The sequence below is a fragment of the Trichomycterus rosablanca genome, chromosome 8, assembly GCF_030014385.1.
Source record: "Trichomycterus rosablanca isolate fTriRos1 chromosome 8, fTriRos1.hap1, whole genome shotgun sequence".
In the NCBI taxonomy this organism is placed as follows: Eukaryota; Metazoa; Chordata; class Actinopteri; order Siluriformes; family Trichomycteridae; genus Trichomycterus; species Trichomycterus rosablanca.
Window position 1 is genome coordinate 3,156,066 of NC_085995.1, and position 18,896 is coordinate 3,174,961.

General features: G+C 42.7%; 2 protein-coding genes across 3 annotated transcripts in view; both read left to right on the top strand.

The window, feature by feature from the left end:
- The window catches only part of abcb7 (ATP-binding cassette, sub-family B (MDR/TAP), member 7), a 50,949-nt gene extending 41,133 nt beyond the window's left edge, over positions 1 to 9,816 (top strand). For both annotated transcript variants that reach the window (XM_063000377.1, XM_063000378.1), the window contains one exon: positions 7,497 to 9,816. In XM_063000377.1, the coding sequence (XP_062856447.1) occupies positions 7,497 to 7,715 (219 nt within the window). In that variant the 3' untranslated portion in view covers positions 7,716 to 9,816. The remainder of the gene's footprint in view (positions 1 to 7,496) is intronic.
- A 5,181-nt stretch (positions 9,817 to 14,997) lies between these two features.
- Positions 14,998 to 18,896, top strand: part of nexmifb (neurite extension and migration factor b) — a 79,867-nt gene continuing 75,968 nt past the window's right edge. Inside the window, exon 1 of the mRNA XM_063000379.1 lies at positions 14,998 to 15,356. The gene's annotated coding sequence lies outside the window, so the exon portion shown is untranslated. The remainder of the gene's footprint in view (positions 15,357 to 18,896) is intronic.

Below are 18,896 nucleotides of genomic sequence, written 5' to 3' on the forward strand. Positions count from 1 at the left end.
ATGAAATAAATAATATTAAAGTTACTTCAGGATGCACTGGTTGCTGTTTTGAGAGAACGTTGCATTTTTTAGCGCTGCTCATTATTGCAAACTGAATTGGACAAATGATTCAAACTATTTTGGTCTTTGATTTTAAATCCAACTCAGTCGTGTGTAAGTGGAGGCAGTCGCTTCTTTTCACCTGCCAGTGACGTGTGCAAAATACGCAGTCACATACACACTAAAACCGTGAAAAATACACAACAATTGGGAGACCAGGTGTCGCAGTGGGATATTCCGCTAGCACACCAGCGCCGAGATTCTGATCTCCTCGGTTCGAAACTCGGTGTTGCCACAGATCTAGCGGGCATAATTGGCAGTGCCTGCAGCAGACACGGTTCTGCTAGGGCGGCATGACCGGACTATGTTGGTGGGGTCTTCAAACGCTGTGTAAGGACCCTGATTGGCAGATAGAGGCGCCTGTGCAGAACGCATAGGTGAAATGGGGCTGCGTGCGGGTCAGAGGAGGTGTGAGCAGCAATATACCCTCCTCGACTGTAATCAGGGATCCCCCAGCAGCGGAAGACAAATTGACTATACTACATTGGGAGAAAATGCATAAATAAAATAGAAAAAAAATACACAACAACTTAGTCAGCTGGGCGCCATCTAGCGGGCACAATTGGCAGTGCCTGCAGCAGACAATATTGGCCACAGAGTCTGCTGGGTAGCGAAAAGGCCGGACTAAGTTTGTGGGGTCTTCAAGCGCTGTGCAAGGACCCTAGTTAGCAGCTCGAGGCGCCTGTGCAGAAGTGGAGGAGCCTCATGGGTTAAAAGAAGGTGTTGAAGGACTGCACATGCATCAGAAAGGGCGTGGAGCAGGCAAATATACCCTCCTCGAATGCATTAGGGATCCCCATGACCGGAAGACTAATTGGCTACACTAAATTGGGAGTAAAAGGGAGAAAATGCTTAAATAAATAGAAAAAAATATATAAAGTATAAGTATAATGTAAGTATATAAAGAAGTGTAGCAGCATTGCACATGTGCAGTATTATTGCACGCTTTGTAAAGTTATTGCACTTCAGTTTACAGTGATATTAAGGTGGGGCAGGGGCAGGAGGGCAGGTTTTACTAATGCAACAAATAGCACTTGGAAAAAAATATATAGAAATGACATTTAGCAGAGAATGTCATTTCCAGAGTGCCATTGTCCCTCCCTCAACAGACACAGCCGATCGTGTGTCTGTATAAGCGCCTGGTCGGCTGATATTCAAACTCGAGACCTCAGCGCTGGTGGCCTAGCGTTGTTAACCGCCTGACATGAATTGCTTTGATTGCTACAAACAGCAACGTTCTAATGCGTGTTTCTCATTAATCAGATGCAGCTGGAAGCGTTGTGCTAATTTATTCCTGTTTACAGTGATTTCCTTCAGAATTAATGCTCAGCCGTACAGGTTTCCAGGCTAAGCCGTAATTGAACTCGTTTCCAGGAAGGTTCTTGTTTTTTTTTTTTTTTCTTTCTGTGCTTTACATAAACAGCTCGGAGACAAACGCCCTTCTTTCATTTGCAGCAGCTCATCTGAGACGTAAAGCTGATCGTTAAGGGAGGAGAAACATTTCTTTTATTCTTTTATTCTTTTATTTTTTTATTTTTTTTATATTTTTGATCAGAGAACAGCGAGCGTTTTAGCCTGTAGCAGTGAGACAGCCTTGAACATGGAGCCGAGGAGACCGAGCCACTCTGTGAATCATGTGTACTCTGTCTCTTCTAAAGCCGACCTCGAGGAAACAAAAGGGCCTTTTTTCACCCATTTTATTAGCGAAGGTGGTTCAGACCGGCAGCGGGAGGAGGAAGGACGTTTTCTCTGGAAACACGTTTGAAAAAGCGGAGGCTAAAGATTTTAAATAGTTTTGTTCCACACTGGGGGTCCGCTTTGTCTTTCTTAGTATCTTATCATCAAAAGCTTTAATGGCATGTTCTCAGATTCGGTGTCCTTTGGTAGGTTGCTTTATTATTAACGCTGGCTTTGATGATTTGGTTCTTTTGCTTCTTTACTCATTCATTACCTCTTATTGCACACACGGTTGCATCCATTACACCAGCCAGCGAAGGACCGGTGTGCCACGTATGGAGGATCACACTACTGTTTCTGTATTCCTCCTTCGCTCTGTCAAATACCAATCTATATATATATACTGTATACAGTGGTATGTAAAAGTTTGGGCACCCCTGATATTTTTCATGATTTTCCTTTATAAATCATTGGTTGTTCGGATCAGCAATTTCAGTTAAATATATCATATAGCAGACGAACACAGTGATATTTGAGAAGTGAAATGAAGTTTATAGGATTTACAGAAAGTGTGCAATAATTATTTAAACAAAATTAGGCAGGTGCATAATTTTGGGCACCCCAACAGAAAAATTACATCAATATTTAGTACATCCTCCTTTTGCAGAAATAACAGCCTCTAAACGCTTCCTATAGCTTCCAATGAGAGTCTGGATTCTGGTTGAAGGTATTTTGGACCATTCTTCTTTACAACACATCTCCAGTTCAGTCAGGTTTGATGGTTTCCGAGCATGGACAGCCCGCTTTAAGTCACACCACAGATTTTCAATAATATTCAGGTCTGGAGACTGAGATGGCCATTCCAGAACGTTGTACTTGTTCCTCTGCATGAATGCCTTAGTAGATTTTGAGCAGTGTTTAGGGTCGTTGTCTTGTTGAAGTATCCAGCCCCGGCGCAACTTCAACGTTGTCACTGATTCTTGAACATTGTTCTCAAGAATCTGCTGATATTGACTGGAATCCATGCGACCCTCAACTTTAACAAGATTCCCAGTACCTGCACTGGCCACACAGCCCCACAGCATGATGGAACCGCCACCAAATTTTACTGTGGGTAGCAAGTGTTTGTCTTGGAATGCTGTGTTCTTTTTCCGCCATGCATACCGCCCCTTGTTATGTCCAAATAACTCAATTTTAGTTTCATCAGTCCACAGCACCTTATTCCAAAATGAAGCTGGCTTGTCCAAATGTGCTTTAGCATAACTCAAGCGACTCTGTTTGTGGCGTGTGCGCAGAAAAGGCTTCTTCTGCATTACTCTCCCATACAACCTCTCCTTGTGCAAAGTGCGCTGAATAGTTGAACGATGCACAGTGACACCATCTGCAGCAAGATGATGTTGTAGGTCTTTGGAGCTGGTCTGTGGGTTGACTATGACTGTTCTCACCATCCTTCGCCTCTGCCTATCTGAGATTTTTCTTGGCCTGCCACTTCGGGCCTTAACTTGAACTGTGCCTGTGGTCTTCCATTTCCTCACTATGTTCCTCACAGTGGAAACTGACAGCTGAAATCTCTGAGATAGCTTTTTGTATCCTTCCCCTAAACCATGATGTTGAACAATCTTTGTTTTCAGGTCATTTGAGAGTTGTTTTGAGGCTCCCATGTTGCCACTCTTCAGAGAAGATGCAAAGAGGAGAAACACTTGCAATTGGCCACCTTAACCCTGTCTCATAATTGGATTCACCTGTGTATGTAGGTCAAGGGTCAATGAGCTTACAAAACAAATTATGTGTTCCAATAATTAGTGCTAAAGGTATTCAAATCAATAAAACGACAAGGGTGCCCAAAATTATGCACCTGCCTAATTTTGTTTAAATAATTATTGCACACTTTCTGTAAATCCTCCTATAAACTTCATTTCACTTCTCAAATATCACTGTGTTCGTCTGCTATATGATATATTTAACTGAAATTGCTGATCCGAACAACCAATGATTTATAAAGGAAAATCATGAAAAATATCAGGGGTGCCCAAACTTTTACATACCACTGTATACACATTAAAACCACGTCCTTGTTTCTACACTCACTGTCCATTTTATCAGCTCCACTTACCATATAGAAGCACTTTGTAGTTCTACAATTACTGACTGTAGTCTATCTGTTTCTCTGCATGCTTTGTTAGCCCCCTTTCATGCTGTTCTTCAATGGTCAGGACCCCCACAGGACCACCACAGAGCAGGTATTATTTAGGTGGTGGATCATTCTCAGCACTGCAGTGACACTGACATGGTAGTGGTGTGTTAGTGTGTGTTGTGCTGGTATGAGTGGGTCAGACACAGCAGCGCTGCTGGAGTTTTTAAATACCGTGTCCACTCACTGTCCACTCTATTAGACACTCCTACCTAGTCGGTCCACCTTGTAGATGTAAAGTCAGAGACGATCGCTCATCTATTGCTGCTGTTTGAGTCGGTCATCTTCTAGAACTTCATCAGTGGTCACAGGACGCTGCCCACGGGGCGCTGTTGGCTGGATATTTTTGGTTGGTGGACTATTCTCAGTCCAGCAGTGACAGTGAGGTGTTGCTGATCCACTCATACCAGCACAACACACACTAACACACCACCACCATGTCAGTGTCACCACCACCTAAATAATACCTGCTCTGTGGTGGTCCTGTGGGGGTCCTGACCATTGAAGAACAGCATGAAAGGGGGCTAACAAAGCATGCAGAGAAACAGATGGACTACAGTCAGTAATTGTCGAACTACAAAGTGCTTCTATGTGGTAAGTGGAGCTGATAAAATGGACAGCGAGTGTAGAAACAAGGAGGTGGTTTTAATGTTATGGCTGATCAGTGTATATAATACAGAAGTATGACAACAAACGAACGTCCTTCGCTCATGCCGGAACTTTAAACTGATAGTAGGAGTTACGATAGCCGCAGGATTGGGGTTATTCCCCATAAAGCCTTCCCTCCCTTAGACACAGCCGAGTCTCTTGAGCGCCGTGTCGGTGGCACCATTGAGACCCAAACTTTAGCCTTGGCGGTGGTCAGCTGGCACGTTTGACTGCTGTGCCACCCGAGTGCCCTGAATTATTGTATTATAAAATGCATAAAAGCTAAATAAATGATTATAATATATGCAAAACTAAAAACATGCGCTCAGCCTGTAGTTCTCGGTCCGGTGTGTCCTGACATGCTGCAGTTCAGATTGTTAAATGTTTGAATTGTGGGAAAAACTCCCACACGCGTCTCTGTAGACGCACACAAATATTTGTGTTATGGTTACATGAGAAGCCGGGCACGATGAACTGCTGGCTGCGGCGGAGCATGCGGCAGAGCATGCGGCAGAATTGGCAGAGAATGCGACGGTTAATGGCGTTAAACATCTACAGACATTTAGGCTGATTTTAACATCTCATAACAGAAATGTGAGATCAGTCCAGTTATAGATCCTCGTTTCTCGTTACTTTTCCTGTACGAGTTGTTGGAATGAATTTACAGAAGCGTACACACACACACACACACACACACACATACACATACACGCACACACACACACACGGGGTGTTCAGGAGGGATGGTGTTGCTGGAGTTCATTAAAATAATGAGCAGTCCTTTGTGTCTGGTAAATCTGGCACCTCTGTGCATCTCTCCTGGGTCGAGACCTTTCGTGGAAATTGGTGGAAGAATTGAGACGAAGGTCAAAGGTCGGCCGTCTTTTGTTCTGAAGGTCACAGATCATCTTCGCAATCGGTTAGGGATGCACGGGTGCCATTGTTCTGTTTTCAGCACCGAGATCAAATCACTGGGTATTGACGGATACACATAATGAGCGTGTGATGTAGCCAAAAGTATCTGGACACCCGTTTTGTATCGATTTATTTAGATTTTGCAGACACACGCATTGCTAAAGTGAGATTATTATCAGTTATATAATTTATATTTATGGCACGAAGCGGATGCTTTTATTTATAGTGACTTACCAGTGGGACAGAATGTAATGCAAGCAGTCGATCACTGGTCCAGTATCTTCACCACTAAGCTACCACTGCCCTGTATAATAAACTGTATGCCGGAGAATCTCTTTACTGTTCCATCATGACTATGCATGAAGGAAGGTCCATAAAGACGCAGATATTATGTAGGTTACTGGTATGGAGGAACATCAGTAACCCACATAGCGCACGGATTGTTCCCGTCCAACATCAGATCAGTATTTGACCTCAAAAATGCTTTTTAGACTCTTTTTAATGGGCTCAAATTTCCACAGACACACTTTCTTTTATATCTATCTGTCTGTCCGTCCGTCCGTCCGTCCATATGTCTATCTGTCTATCTGTCTGTCTATCTATCTATCTATCTATCTATCTATCTATCTATCTATCTATCTATCTGTGTCTGTCTGTCTGTCTATCTGTCTGTCTATCTATCTGTCCATATGTCTATCTGTCTATCTGTCTGTCTATCTGTCCATATGTCTATCTGTGTCTGTCTATCAGTCTGTCTGTCTATCTATCTGTCCATATGTCTATCTATCTATCTGTCTATCTGTCTATCTATCCGTATGTCTGTCTGTCTTCTGTCTGTCTATTTGTGTCTGTATGTGTGTCTATCTGTCTGTCTCTATCTATCTATTTTATCTGTTTTTCTATCTTCTGTCTGTCTGTCTCTATCTATCTGTCTGTCTGTATCTGTCTGTATCTTTATCCAAAGCGACTTACAGTACTGTGACAGTATATCGTCTAAGCAATTGAGGGTTAAGGGCCCAACAGTGCCAACCTGGCAGTGGTGGGGCTTGAACCAGCAACCTTTCGATTACTAGTCCAGTACCTTAACCGTTAGGCTACAACTGCCCATATCTGTCTATCTAAAGTTTTGTAAAAAGCCTTCTCAGAAGACTGGAGGTTGTTATGGATGGAAATAGATTGTACTACAAGCTCACATTCAGGTTTTTACACACGTTTGGCCACATAATGTGTTTCAGACTGCTAGATATGTGGGGCAAAACGTGGAAAATATGCCAGATTCAGTACCAGTTTAGTCCCGATTTAGTGGTGTGAACCAACAATGAACTGATTCCAGCGTTCAGTATCAGGGCGTACAGACGTGTGTTTACTGCTGCGTGAGCTGCTCTTCCTGTGAAACACTTCCAGATTTGTATCTGAAAAGGAAGGCTGTGTATCACGAAATGGGTCAGAAGCTCCTAAAAATACACTCCGTACTATAGTGGAGTAGCAATTTACAGCAGTAACTAGAAAACAGCCCAGAGACACATTCGGTTGTCATTGTGGGAGATAATTCCATACATTCTCTCTTTCTTTCTTCCCTTTTTTTGTTGCTTTGTTGCTGGCAGTCTTTTAAGCTCGGGCGCTGCGAGTGCGCCCACACACAGCCTGCGAGAGCCTGCTCAGGGCCGCTGTGTGCGCTCGCTCTCTCTCTCTTTCTATCATACAGCCTCTCTCTTTGGCACGTCTACTGTTGCTCCTCATCTCTCATTCGCTTGACGTTTATATTCGCTTAATGCCGACGATGCTCAGGTGAACGTCACCATCACACCCTTACACCCTTTCCAAATGCCGCCAATGCAAAATCTGCTTGATGTGTGTGTGTGTGTCTGTCTGTCTGTCTACATTAAACACCTTATAATCGTGAACATTTTCAAACGTCATCTCTTTCTCCCCTCTCATCTCCGTCTTATTTTCTGTGATGTTTTAGGGTAAGGTGGCAGAGCGAGGGGATCACCACACCCTCCTGAACACCCCCGGCAGCCTGTACGGCGAGCTGTGGAACACACAGAACAGCAAAGTGCTGAACAGTAACGGCGCACAAAGCCGGACAGCCCCGCCGCACGTGTCTCAGAAAGAGGAGGAACGGCGAAAGCTGCAGGAGGAGGTCCTCAACAGCGTCAAGGGCTGCGGCAACTGCTCCTGCTGACGGGGGCACTCTTCCACTCGAACATAGGGAGGCAGACTTTTTGAGAATGAATGTTTTTTCTGTGATAAACATGACAAAGGTTCTGCAGATGTTTTCTATTTTAAAACCATAACGTGGTGCTCTGCAGCGTCGGTGAACTGTCTGCTCAGATATCTCTGTCACTGAGGAGAAACGGCCACATTTGGCTGTTTTTATTTGATAGAAACTCTTTCTAATGCCAGAACTTTACTGTTTTCATCTCAAATTCATAGTAGAGCCAGAAATACCTGGACCAGTGATACATGCATGTGTAACATGCGAGGATAGAACTGTGTCTGACTCGTGCAGGATGGTGCAGAAGGTCCAGACAGGGTTTTTACTTTCTTTTACCCTGTTTAAAGCAGACACCATGATGTCCTTGGTCTAATTGTCTTCTTAATCCACATTTCTACAGCTCTGACATTACACCACATTTTCTACTATTATAAAACAGCCAAATTGGACTCGTTCCCTTTAAATCTGTTCAGGACGTGCACACCAAGGTTGCTGTTCATTCTGAAGTGAACATTCCTACGGAAGGCACTTTCAAGTGGGCTACCCAGCATTATGCTAAGTGGACATTGATGTAAGCTGAGATCGTACATGCACTCGGCAGGCACGTGTTTACCTGGGTAGTGTTCGAAGTTCTGTGGTTTCTGTGACTAAATATTATAAAAACAAACAGCAACAGATCATACGAGGGTTCTTCACTGTTTAAACTCAGTTTATTAAGAATTTCCAAAACAAATGACGTCACTTCTCTACATGTTCACTTTCCGATGCGTCGTACCAACTTTTTAATGCCGCCAGCAAAAAAAGTTTTCAGTTGAGCGCGTTGATGCTTTCACATCATCATCTCACAAAAATCTTCTTCCCCTTAAAGCTTCCTTGATGGAGCTAAATCCGGACTATAAGCATCTCTCTGTCTCTCAGACACGACCGATTACTCCTCCTCCCACCCTCACCGCTTATAACCAAAATATAAAAGTGCAGAAACTTTTTGAAGATCCCTCGTATTATATAGGCCGCCGCTCTGTTGGCGCCGTTATCTAACGTGCTGGCACATCACGGCCGAGCGCTGGAACTTGAGAGATCGGATCGAAGCGGAGTCGCTGACCTGGCCGGGCATCCACACAAACGCAAATGGTCGTGTTTCGGATACGCAAATGAAGCATAGCGTGATACGGCTCTGTCCGGAAAAGCAATACTGGCGGGTGATGAGAAGTGGCCGCAGATTGGACGTGTTAAAAAGGGCGTGGAGCAATCAGATCCGACTCCTTGATCCTTGATCAGATCGGGACTCGCAGTCAGCAATTGGAAATGACTAGATTGAAAGATTATTATTGTGGTGACCTGTCCAGGGTATTTTATACCTCTCGCTGGGTAAATTGTACCCACCCGGACCCTGATTGGATAAAGTGGAGGTAAAACGACCTTGAGTGAGTGAATGAATAATATGGTGGTGCAGAGAGCTTTATAAATCATTTAACTTGGTGGCACAGCCTTCTAACTCAATAACTGTTTAGAAATCATATTTGGTTAGAGCTGTAAACTTGACTGTCCATATAAAAAAGGTTTGTCCGCTCACGGAGCATCTTAAAGCTCGATGAAATTGATTAAATGAAATTGTTACTGCTTATTAAAAACAAGAATAATAATAATATTAGAGGCTCTTTTCTTTCCAGAAGTATGTGGTCCAATCAGTCACAGAAAGCTCTGAAATCCTGAACCTGTCATGTGTCAGACTGCTGAAGAATCTGATTACTGAGTTAGAACGACCAAGTGTCAGTTTTTCCAATATAATAAAAAACAACGTTCAAATCAGCCTTATAATCAGATCGTGGCTAAATTAAGATCCTGTATCAGTTGTCGGATTTGCTCGGTACAAACAAACACGCTCGTTTGTTCGGTGAGATTAGAACCCGTCAATGTACAGTAGGTGTGTGTGTGTGTGTGTGTGTGTGTGTGTGTGTGTATCATGGATGTGTACATATTACCGAAACATGGTGAGTTTGTACTGTACAAATGCAGTTGCGTCTGATAACTGGTTTGTGATTAAAATATTTACTGGATTTGGATTAAACTGTGAAATATTCTGTGTAATATAAACCGACATTATTTATTTACACAACTGGAGGAGGAACAGAGGTTCTCTGTGTATAGAAATATACTGATGTGCTATTCATCACAGTCCAGACGGGTTCAGTTCTGTTCTGAATACGATCTATCAGGCCAGGAATTTGATTTGGTCTTTATTATTATTGTTATTATTTTTGACCCATTTGATAGAAATTCTGACTAAATTAATAATGAATACACAGTTTGTGTGTTATTTATCCAAAAGTAAATTATATGTATTTAAATAGTCCTTAATGGGTGGCGCAGCAGTAAAGTATGTCATGCCAAGTTCACACTACACGACTTTCAAGTGGTCAGGTCGCTGTACAGTTTACACTAAACGACTGGATCTCTTGTAATCGGGAGTCTTTTATATCGTTGTGGATTTCACACTACACGACTGATCGGCAATAGTGGGTCACACACTACATGATCTACCATCATGAGGAATCTCAGACGAGTCTGTCCGGTCTCCCAAACACACGCAAGAAGTGACGGGTTTAATGATACCACGTCCAAAAATGCACGGCAGCAATAAGCAAGCGATCAAAGTTGTTTGGGCGCCGATGTGCAGCGTAAAAGCTGGGTGAAGGCGCGGATTGGGCTACGCAGCCAGCAGGGATCGTCTGCTCTGTTCTGCAGAGAGAGTTGAAAGTCAGATAAATATTTTTTGCATTACAACGTTGGTATTATGGTTTGGCGTGGACGACAAGTCACAAATACTGTAAAGCTTGTACTGTAAAGCTGTAAACTCCTTCACCCAGGTTTCCCTTTCTGTATCTTGCGTTTATAACAATCACAACCTGATCGCAACACCTTTCACACTACAGGATTTTGAGTCGCCGACAGGTCCAGATATTTAACATGCTAGATATTGTTCTTGAGTCTGCAAGCCATCGTCGAGCTGCTCAGATCGAGTCGTTAAACAGTTCACACATAGCGATCAAGTTTCGATCCCAGAGTGAACGCAGGGTTGCCTCAGAGCTGCCACATCTAACCGAGCGAAAATCATGGGAAAATCGTGTAGTGTGAACTAGGCATCAGCCCACTGCTGCTGAGATTTGGGAATCCAGGGTTTGAATCTCAGTGGTGCCGGTGGGACGTCTGCATGGACGTGATTGGCTAATGTCCTAGGGAGGGGGGTGCACCCGTCAGTGCACTCTCAGTGCCGATCCCAAGCCCAGATAGAAATAGGAAGGTTGCATCAGAAAGTGTGGATTGCAGAACACAAGCCTTAATGAAGCGAAAACAGGAGTCTTACAGTAATATATTGTTTGTTAAAAGCTGATTTAATTATGCAGGCATGTAAAATAAATAAAGAGGAAAGTGCATTAATGGATGTAAAGACAGAAGCGAAAGTTCCTGCTGTTTTACACAGAAAATAAATCATTAAACGCAAATAAAAATGTAATTGAAAGCCGAGCTGAGACGAACGTATCGCTCCGGTTAATAATCGATGTCTGAACGTCACTGTAAGTCTAATTCGGGAGCACTGGGTAGGTGTAGCGCTGGATGTTATCAGACCAGATGTTCTCAGATAATTGCACACACACACACCTTCAGGAATCCATATGTTTACAGGCCAAAGAGGCACAATTAGTCTGCTTTTGATTCTATAAAGGATTAATTCACTGGGCTAGAAACACCACTTTTATATGAAATGAAGTTTTAATTAAACTTAAACTTTATTAGTGGGGGAGGCACTATTGTTTACAGCAAGAAGGTCCTGGGTTCGGTTCCAAGGCGGAGCGGTCCGGGTCCTTTCTGTGCGGAGATTGCATGTCCTCCCCGTGTCTGTGTGGGTTTCCTACCACAGTCCAAAGACGTGCAAGTGAAGTGAACTGGAGATACAAAATTGTCCATGACTGTGTTTGACATTAAAAGACTTAAACTGATAAAAAGAAAGTGTGTAAAACATGACAATAAAATCCAAATAAATGCTGCTCAGGTGGCGCAGCGGGAAAAACGCACGCTGGAACCAGAGCTGGGATCTCGAATACATCGTATCGAGTCTCAGCTCTGCCTGCCGGCTGAGGCTGAGCAGCCACATGAACAACGATTGGCCTGTTGTTCAGATATGGGCAGGACTAAGCCGGACGGGGTCTCTCTCCCATGATTGGTGCAATTACGACTTCTGCTGGCTGATTGATGGCGCCTGCACAGAGATGAGAAAAGAGTGCTGTCAGGGTGTGTCTCTCCATACACAACGCTGAGCTACACTGCACTCGTCAAAGTGTAGGTGATAAGATGCATACGGCTGCTGCCCACATGTCGGAGGGGGCGTGGGTTAGCTTCGTTCTCCTCAATCAGAGCAGGGATCGGCATTGGTGGAGAGGAAGCATGACGCAATCTGGCAACTGGACGCGCTAAAAATAAACAAATAAAAAATCCAAATAAATAAATAAATAAAACAACTACATAAGAAATAAGAAAGGGTGTCCACATACTTCTGGCCATATGGTGTAGGGTCATGTAGACATGGTTATTGCGTAAAAGATGCCGTTATACCCAGACATAGGTCAAAGTATTGTGAGAAGCCTTCTCAGACGAGTGGCTGTTGTTATTCTCTTTAATATTGGTTGTTTTTTAAATGGCATGCCTGATAAGCTCATGGTCAGGTGTCCAAATACTTTTGGCCATACAATGTACATGACCCTCTTAAATCTCATGTGCAGTAAAGTACGATGATAATGAACTAGCCGTGTCAAATGTGGGATAAAAAAAAGTATTAAATTCAACCAGAAATGGGTGAATAAGAATGGACCTAGAATAGAGCCTTGTGGAACTAAACTAGAGTTAGATGCAATAGAACAGAAAATAGTGGACACTCTTAGTTGCTGATCTACTGTGTTCACTTGGGTTGCTTCATTCATGTGTTCATTTAAGTAACATGACTCTTAGAAGCAAGAGTTCATCCAGCTTAGCACGAGTAAACACATCACAAAGAGTTTTTCACTGATGTCGAATCTTTTATTACTCATTCATTCTTCTTTATGTCATTCATATTGTACCGTCATTTCATTAAAAGGAAATCTGGCCCTAGGTGGAAGCCTTGACCGAGACATTTCATTACATTCTCAGCTTGGAGGTTAAAATGTTGAACAAAATGTTCACCCAGGAAAACACAACACGGCTAATCAGGAAGAGACAAAAGCAGAATCTGAGAGCAGAAGCTGAGCATTAATTAAAACATGCAGCCGTCGTTACCAAACACATCTGATTAAAATTCAGCAGTTCATGAACTCGGGTTCACCGAGTCACGCGTGTTAAAGCTGCAGAACAGAATAAATATTTAGGATTATATAATCTACATCAGTTATTGTAGCTATAGCATGTTATTAAGTGTAAGATTTTTGATATCTGGATTTTTTTGGCTGATCTGGTCATTCCAGACTTGGCACAGTTTTTACATGGATGCCCTTCTTTACACATCCCTCCTATTTTTATCCGGGCTTGGGACCAGCACTGAGAGCGCACTGACACTTGCACCTCCCAATGACTGGGCAGTTTCAACCACCCCTACTTCAGGCATTAGCCAATCATGTCTGTGCAGACGCCCAGCCGTCTGATCCCCAAATCTCAGCAGTAGTGGGCTAGGTACCCCTGCGCCACCCAAGCGCCTCAATAAATATTTTAAGGCTTCGTTAACAGTAATAATCTAATCATAATATAAACAATAATAAAACCCACTATATGAGTTCCGTTTAACAATCTACAGCATCTATTTACTGACCCTTCCAAGGTCCAGCTTGTCTTCCAGCACTTTCTAATGAAGTAACCGAGCAGTGGAATTGAATCGTGCGATCATGCTAATGCAGTTATGTCCCCTGGATGGAATTTAAAAACAGTGAGGAGGAACAAAAAGGTAAAAATATTGTGAGTGAGAAGAGGAGTGAATTAAATCACTACATTATTTTTTTAAACTGTTGTGTGTTTGTTTTCATTGTATAAAGCAGAAGGTTCTCAAACTTTTTATCAAATGAGCTGAGACAATAGCAAAACAGGCCACACACCTGACCATAAGCTTGTCACATCAGTGACAATAAAAAGGGGAAAAGTGAGAAAGAGTGAGAGAAAGTGAAAGTGAGATTTAGAGAACAAGAGTGAGAGAGTGACAGTGAAAGTGAGACAATGCAGGAGTAAGAGATAGAGTGAGAGCAAGAGAGTGAGAATGAAAGAAAATAAGTGAGAGAACTAAAGAGAGTGAAAAAGAGTGTGGCTGTAAAAAGAGAGATATAAAATGAGAGATAGAGTGAGTGAGAGTATGAGAGTGAAAGAAAATGAGTGAGAAAATAGCAAGCGAGAGTGATGTAGTGTCTGTAGAGTGAAATTGAGAGTGTGAGAGAGCAAAGGTGAGAGCAAGAGATTTAAAGTGATTAAGAGGAGTATAAGAGTGAACGTGCAAGAGCAAGAGATTTAAAGTGAATGAAAGACTAGTATGAGAGTGAAAGTGCAAGAGAAAGAGATATAGAGTGAGAGAGTGAGAGTGGAAGAAAGTGAGAGTGAGAGAACAATAACAAGCGAGAGTGATCCAGTGTGTGAAACGAGTGAAAGTGAGATTGTGAGCAAGCAAAAGTGCAAGAGCGAGAGATATAGAGTGAGAGAGTGAAAGAAAATGAGTAAGAGAAGGACAACAAGCGAGAGTTTGAGAGTGATGTGGTGTGTGAATAAGAGTGAATGTGAGAGTGTGAGAGAGCAAAAGTGCAAGAGCGAGAGATATACAGTGAGAGAGAGAGTGAAAGAAAAGGAATAGTGTCTGAACAAGAGTGAAAGTGAGAGAGCGTGAGATTTAAAAAGAGAGAAAGAAGAGTGTGAGAGTGAGAATGAGAGCAATAGTGAGTCATATAATGTGAGTGAAAAGAGTGAAAGTGAGAGTGTGAGAAAGAGAAAGAAAAAGTGAAATTGAGAGAGTGGGAGAAAGTGAAATTGAGAGAGAGACAGAGAAAGTGAAATTGAGAGAGTGAGAGAAAGTGAAATAGAGAGAGAGAGAGACAGTGAGAGAAAGTGAAAGAGAGAGAGACAGTGAGAGAAAGTGAAATAGAGAGAAGAGTGTGTGTGTGTGTGTGAGAGAGAGAGAGAGAGAGAGAGAGGCAAATGGGTGCAGGCGCTCGAGCAGCCGGTAGAAGAGACGGGAGCGCGCGGGAGGTGGAACCGTTGCGCGAGCGAGGACGCTTTCTGTGAAGGCGGATTAAAGACGCGGAGCTGCTCGTCCTCGCACCGCTGTTCCTCTGGCATGGAGCGCTGATCCTCAGGGGAGAAGGTTCGGACTGGTTCGGTGTCGGGGTGTCGGTCTCGGGGTATCGTTGTCGGTCGGGGTCTTCATCAGTGGGAGGCGCGTGCACCTGCTCGGAACGGAGGCCCGCGCTCCCGGTGTGAGAGGGAAGAAAAAACAGAAGAAGCAGAAGCATGGAGGAGTGGAGGAGCTGAAGCAGAAGCAGATTTGTATTCCAGCGGGCCCCGGGTTTGGGTTTATCCGAGGAACAGCGACATCCGAGCGGCACAGAGGTAAGAGCACAACCGCGTCTGCTTCACATCCCATCAATACAGCTTCTCTCCTGGACAAACACACGCATTATATACATGTACTGCATGTGGAGGAGCTATAAACACTTTATCCTGATGGATTAAATATCCAGTGTGCATCTATAGACAGGAACAATCCCAGACTGTCCCGTTATAACGTTCCATGGTTGCAGCTCTGGTTTGGTGCTTTGGTTGGTCTTCATAGCATCCTGTAAGAGCAAACATCTACACAGGACCTTATTAAAGGGCTAATTTGAGGTGCAGAACACCTTTCAGAGATGGGAGAAGTACAGATGCTCCTACTAAAACCCACAAATCACCCCAAGAACCAATGAGGAACCTTTATTATTCCGTATCTGCTTTGTAAAGGGGCCGTTTCTTTTGTATGTAGAAACCTAGAACAGTAAATGCTCCAAGCAGAACCATTTAGTGACAATTAGAACCCTGACATTGTGGGAAGGCTCAAAGCAGAACTCATAGTAGATCTTTAAAGGTGCAAAGAACCATGTGGGAATATGCTTTTCACTCAAGAACTAGAACCATCCCAATGAACCCTTTTTTTCAACCATACACAGACAGATAACAGGGCTTGACACTTACAAAAGGGGGTTGGAGTGTAGAAACCCAGAAAAGAAAGCTATAAACTAGAACCATTTGGAAAAGTGACAAGTACAAATGTTCTACCCAAACCATTAGCCATGTCTTACTAAACTAAGAGTTGAAATGTTTGGTCTAAAATGGGCTTTATACTCTTAGGAACCTACAAGAGAAAAGGTTCCAAGTACATCACTATTTGAGGTGCAAAGATCTGTCCAACCATTCCAACAATCAAGAACCTGCAGGAATCTCTTCTGTGCCATAAAACATACAAACTGTGGTTCTAGTAGCACCCAGAAGGTTCATAATGCACTGTTCCTTTTGTGGAACCCTCTAATGGGTCTTCAGAATCCTACAACTAAAAGCTCCAAAGTAAAACTTAAAAATACCAAGTTATATAATTACCAAATTATGCGCATGTAGCTGGTTGTTGTAGGTTTCTTTGGTCTCAAGCTCTCCTCTTTCTTGAGTTCTTGGGTTAGTCAATCTTGGCAGGGGGTGGGGGGGTTGTTCTGGAGGACATTAATAGGGGAAAAACATTTGGAGCAATGCCAGCTTGGCCAAGATGAGATTGATCGTCTTTCTCTTCCAGTTGGTAGTCCAGAGCTTTAACCTGATTGCCATTTGAGGTGCTAAGAACCCCAAATATGCACCTACAGAAACTATTACATTACATTTACCATGAAACTGTTGGCCTTTCTAAACCGTAGGCATTTATTTGGAGTACGCCCCCATGAATAGCCCCCCTGCACCCAAGTGTCTGTGGGAATATGTTGGTGTTGGACAAGGAGAACTGACTCACAATCAGTGTCCAAATGAATCTCAGGTGTATTCAGAGGGTTTGAGGAGTTCTTGTCCACTGGAGTTCTTCCACACCAGATTCATTGAACCATGTCTTTATGGCTCATTTATCATTCACCTAGAACCATTAACCATCCACCTAGAACCATTAACCATTCACCTAGAACCATTAACCATTTATCATTCACCTAGAACCATTAACCATCCACCTAGAACCATTAACCATTTATCATTCACCTAGAACCATTAACCATCCACCTAGAACCATTTACCATTCACCTAGAACCATTTACCATTTATCATTCACCTAGAACAATTTACCATTCACCTAGAACCATTTACCATTTATCATTCACCTAGAACCATTAACCATTTATCATTCACCTAGAACCATTAACCATCCACCTAGAACCATTTACCATTCACCTAGAACCATTAACCATTTATCATTCACCTAGAACCATTAACCATTCACACAGAACCATTAACCATTCACCTAGAACCATTTACCTAGAAACATTTACTATTCACCTAGAACCAGTAACCATTCACCTAGAACAATTAACCATTTACTATTCACCTAGAACCATTTACCTAGAACCATTTACTATTCACCTAGAACCATTTACTATTCACCTAGAACCATTTACCTAGAACCATTTACTATTCACCTAGAACCATTTACCTAGAAACATTTACTATTCACCTAGAACCATTAACCATTCACTTAGAACCTTCTGCCATTGACCTAGAACCATTTAACCATTTACCACTGACCTGGAACCGAGAACCATTTACCATTCACCTAGAACTATTTAGTGAATCTACAGTTTGCATAATAGCAGCGTCTCTCGAAGTCTCCAAGATCCATAATTGATAGTGGGATATAAAGGCAGTGTGTGTGTGTGTGTGTGTGTGTGTGTGCGTGTGTGCGTGTGTGTGTGTGTGTATGCGTGTGTGTGGGAAGACTTGGCCCAGTGCTGCCATTATAAAGAGTTTAAAGCCTTCAGGTCACAATCTGGACTCTTCACAGCTTTTATATGAGAAACGCACAAAAATATTCACATATTATTCAATATCTTCTCGTCATCCAGGCTGTGACTATGAGGCAAAACAAGACCCAGACAAACTGACTTACACTGTATGACCAAATATATGTGGACAGCTGACCATGAGCTTGGTGGACTTTACATTCCAAAACCTTAGACATTATTATAAACAGTTTTTCCCTTTCAACGAGTTTTGAAACATTTGCTTTGATTAAACTGTACTGACTGTTGGGATGTCCATCCATCCATCCATCCAGCCAGCCAGCCAGTCATTCTTCCATCTATCCATCCACTCATCCAGCCATCCATCCATCCAGCCAGCCATTCTTCCATCTATTCATACATATACTCATCCATCCGTCCATCCAGCCAGCCAGCCAGCCATTCTTCCATCCATCCATCCACTCATCCACTCATCCATCCCACTCATCCATCCATCCATCCATCCATAAAACAATAAAATATTGACCAGTGATCCTTTACATCATCTATTTTGGACAAATTTACCTTATATGGCCAATATTATTACTATATTATTATAAAATATAACTGCACCTAAAATCAATTCATATTTGTCTGTAATTTTAATGGAATTGTTTATCAAATGGATCATCCAAAGGACTGAAATAATGTCACTTGATGTCTGATAAAAATAAGTCTGATAATAGATGGTCTTATGTGTTAGAGATCGGGGTTCGAATCTCAGATGTGCTTGTAGCACAGACATAATTGGCTGTTTGAGAGGGTGGCCAAGTATTCTTGTTTTGCACCTAGTGTTTCCCAGTGAAAGCTGAACAACATCGACCGTGACCAGGATAATCTAATGATGTCTTAAATGATCAAAAATGATTAATACCCACCTCAACTGACAAATATAAGTTACATTACAGGCACATGTCTTTATTTAAGATGTTTCCACTCACTCATTTCTCATTTTGTGCTGTAAGTACTGGTCTGTAGTAAACACAGAAATAATAATAATAATCCCCCTCCGCGTTGGAGAAGGATGAGAATTGTTTTTGCCTCCTCCGGTGTGTAAATATCATGCATAAATCCTGTAGCCGTGGTGAGAGAC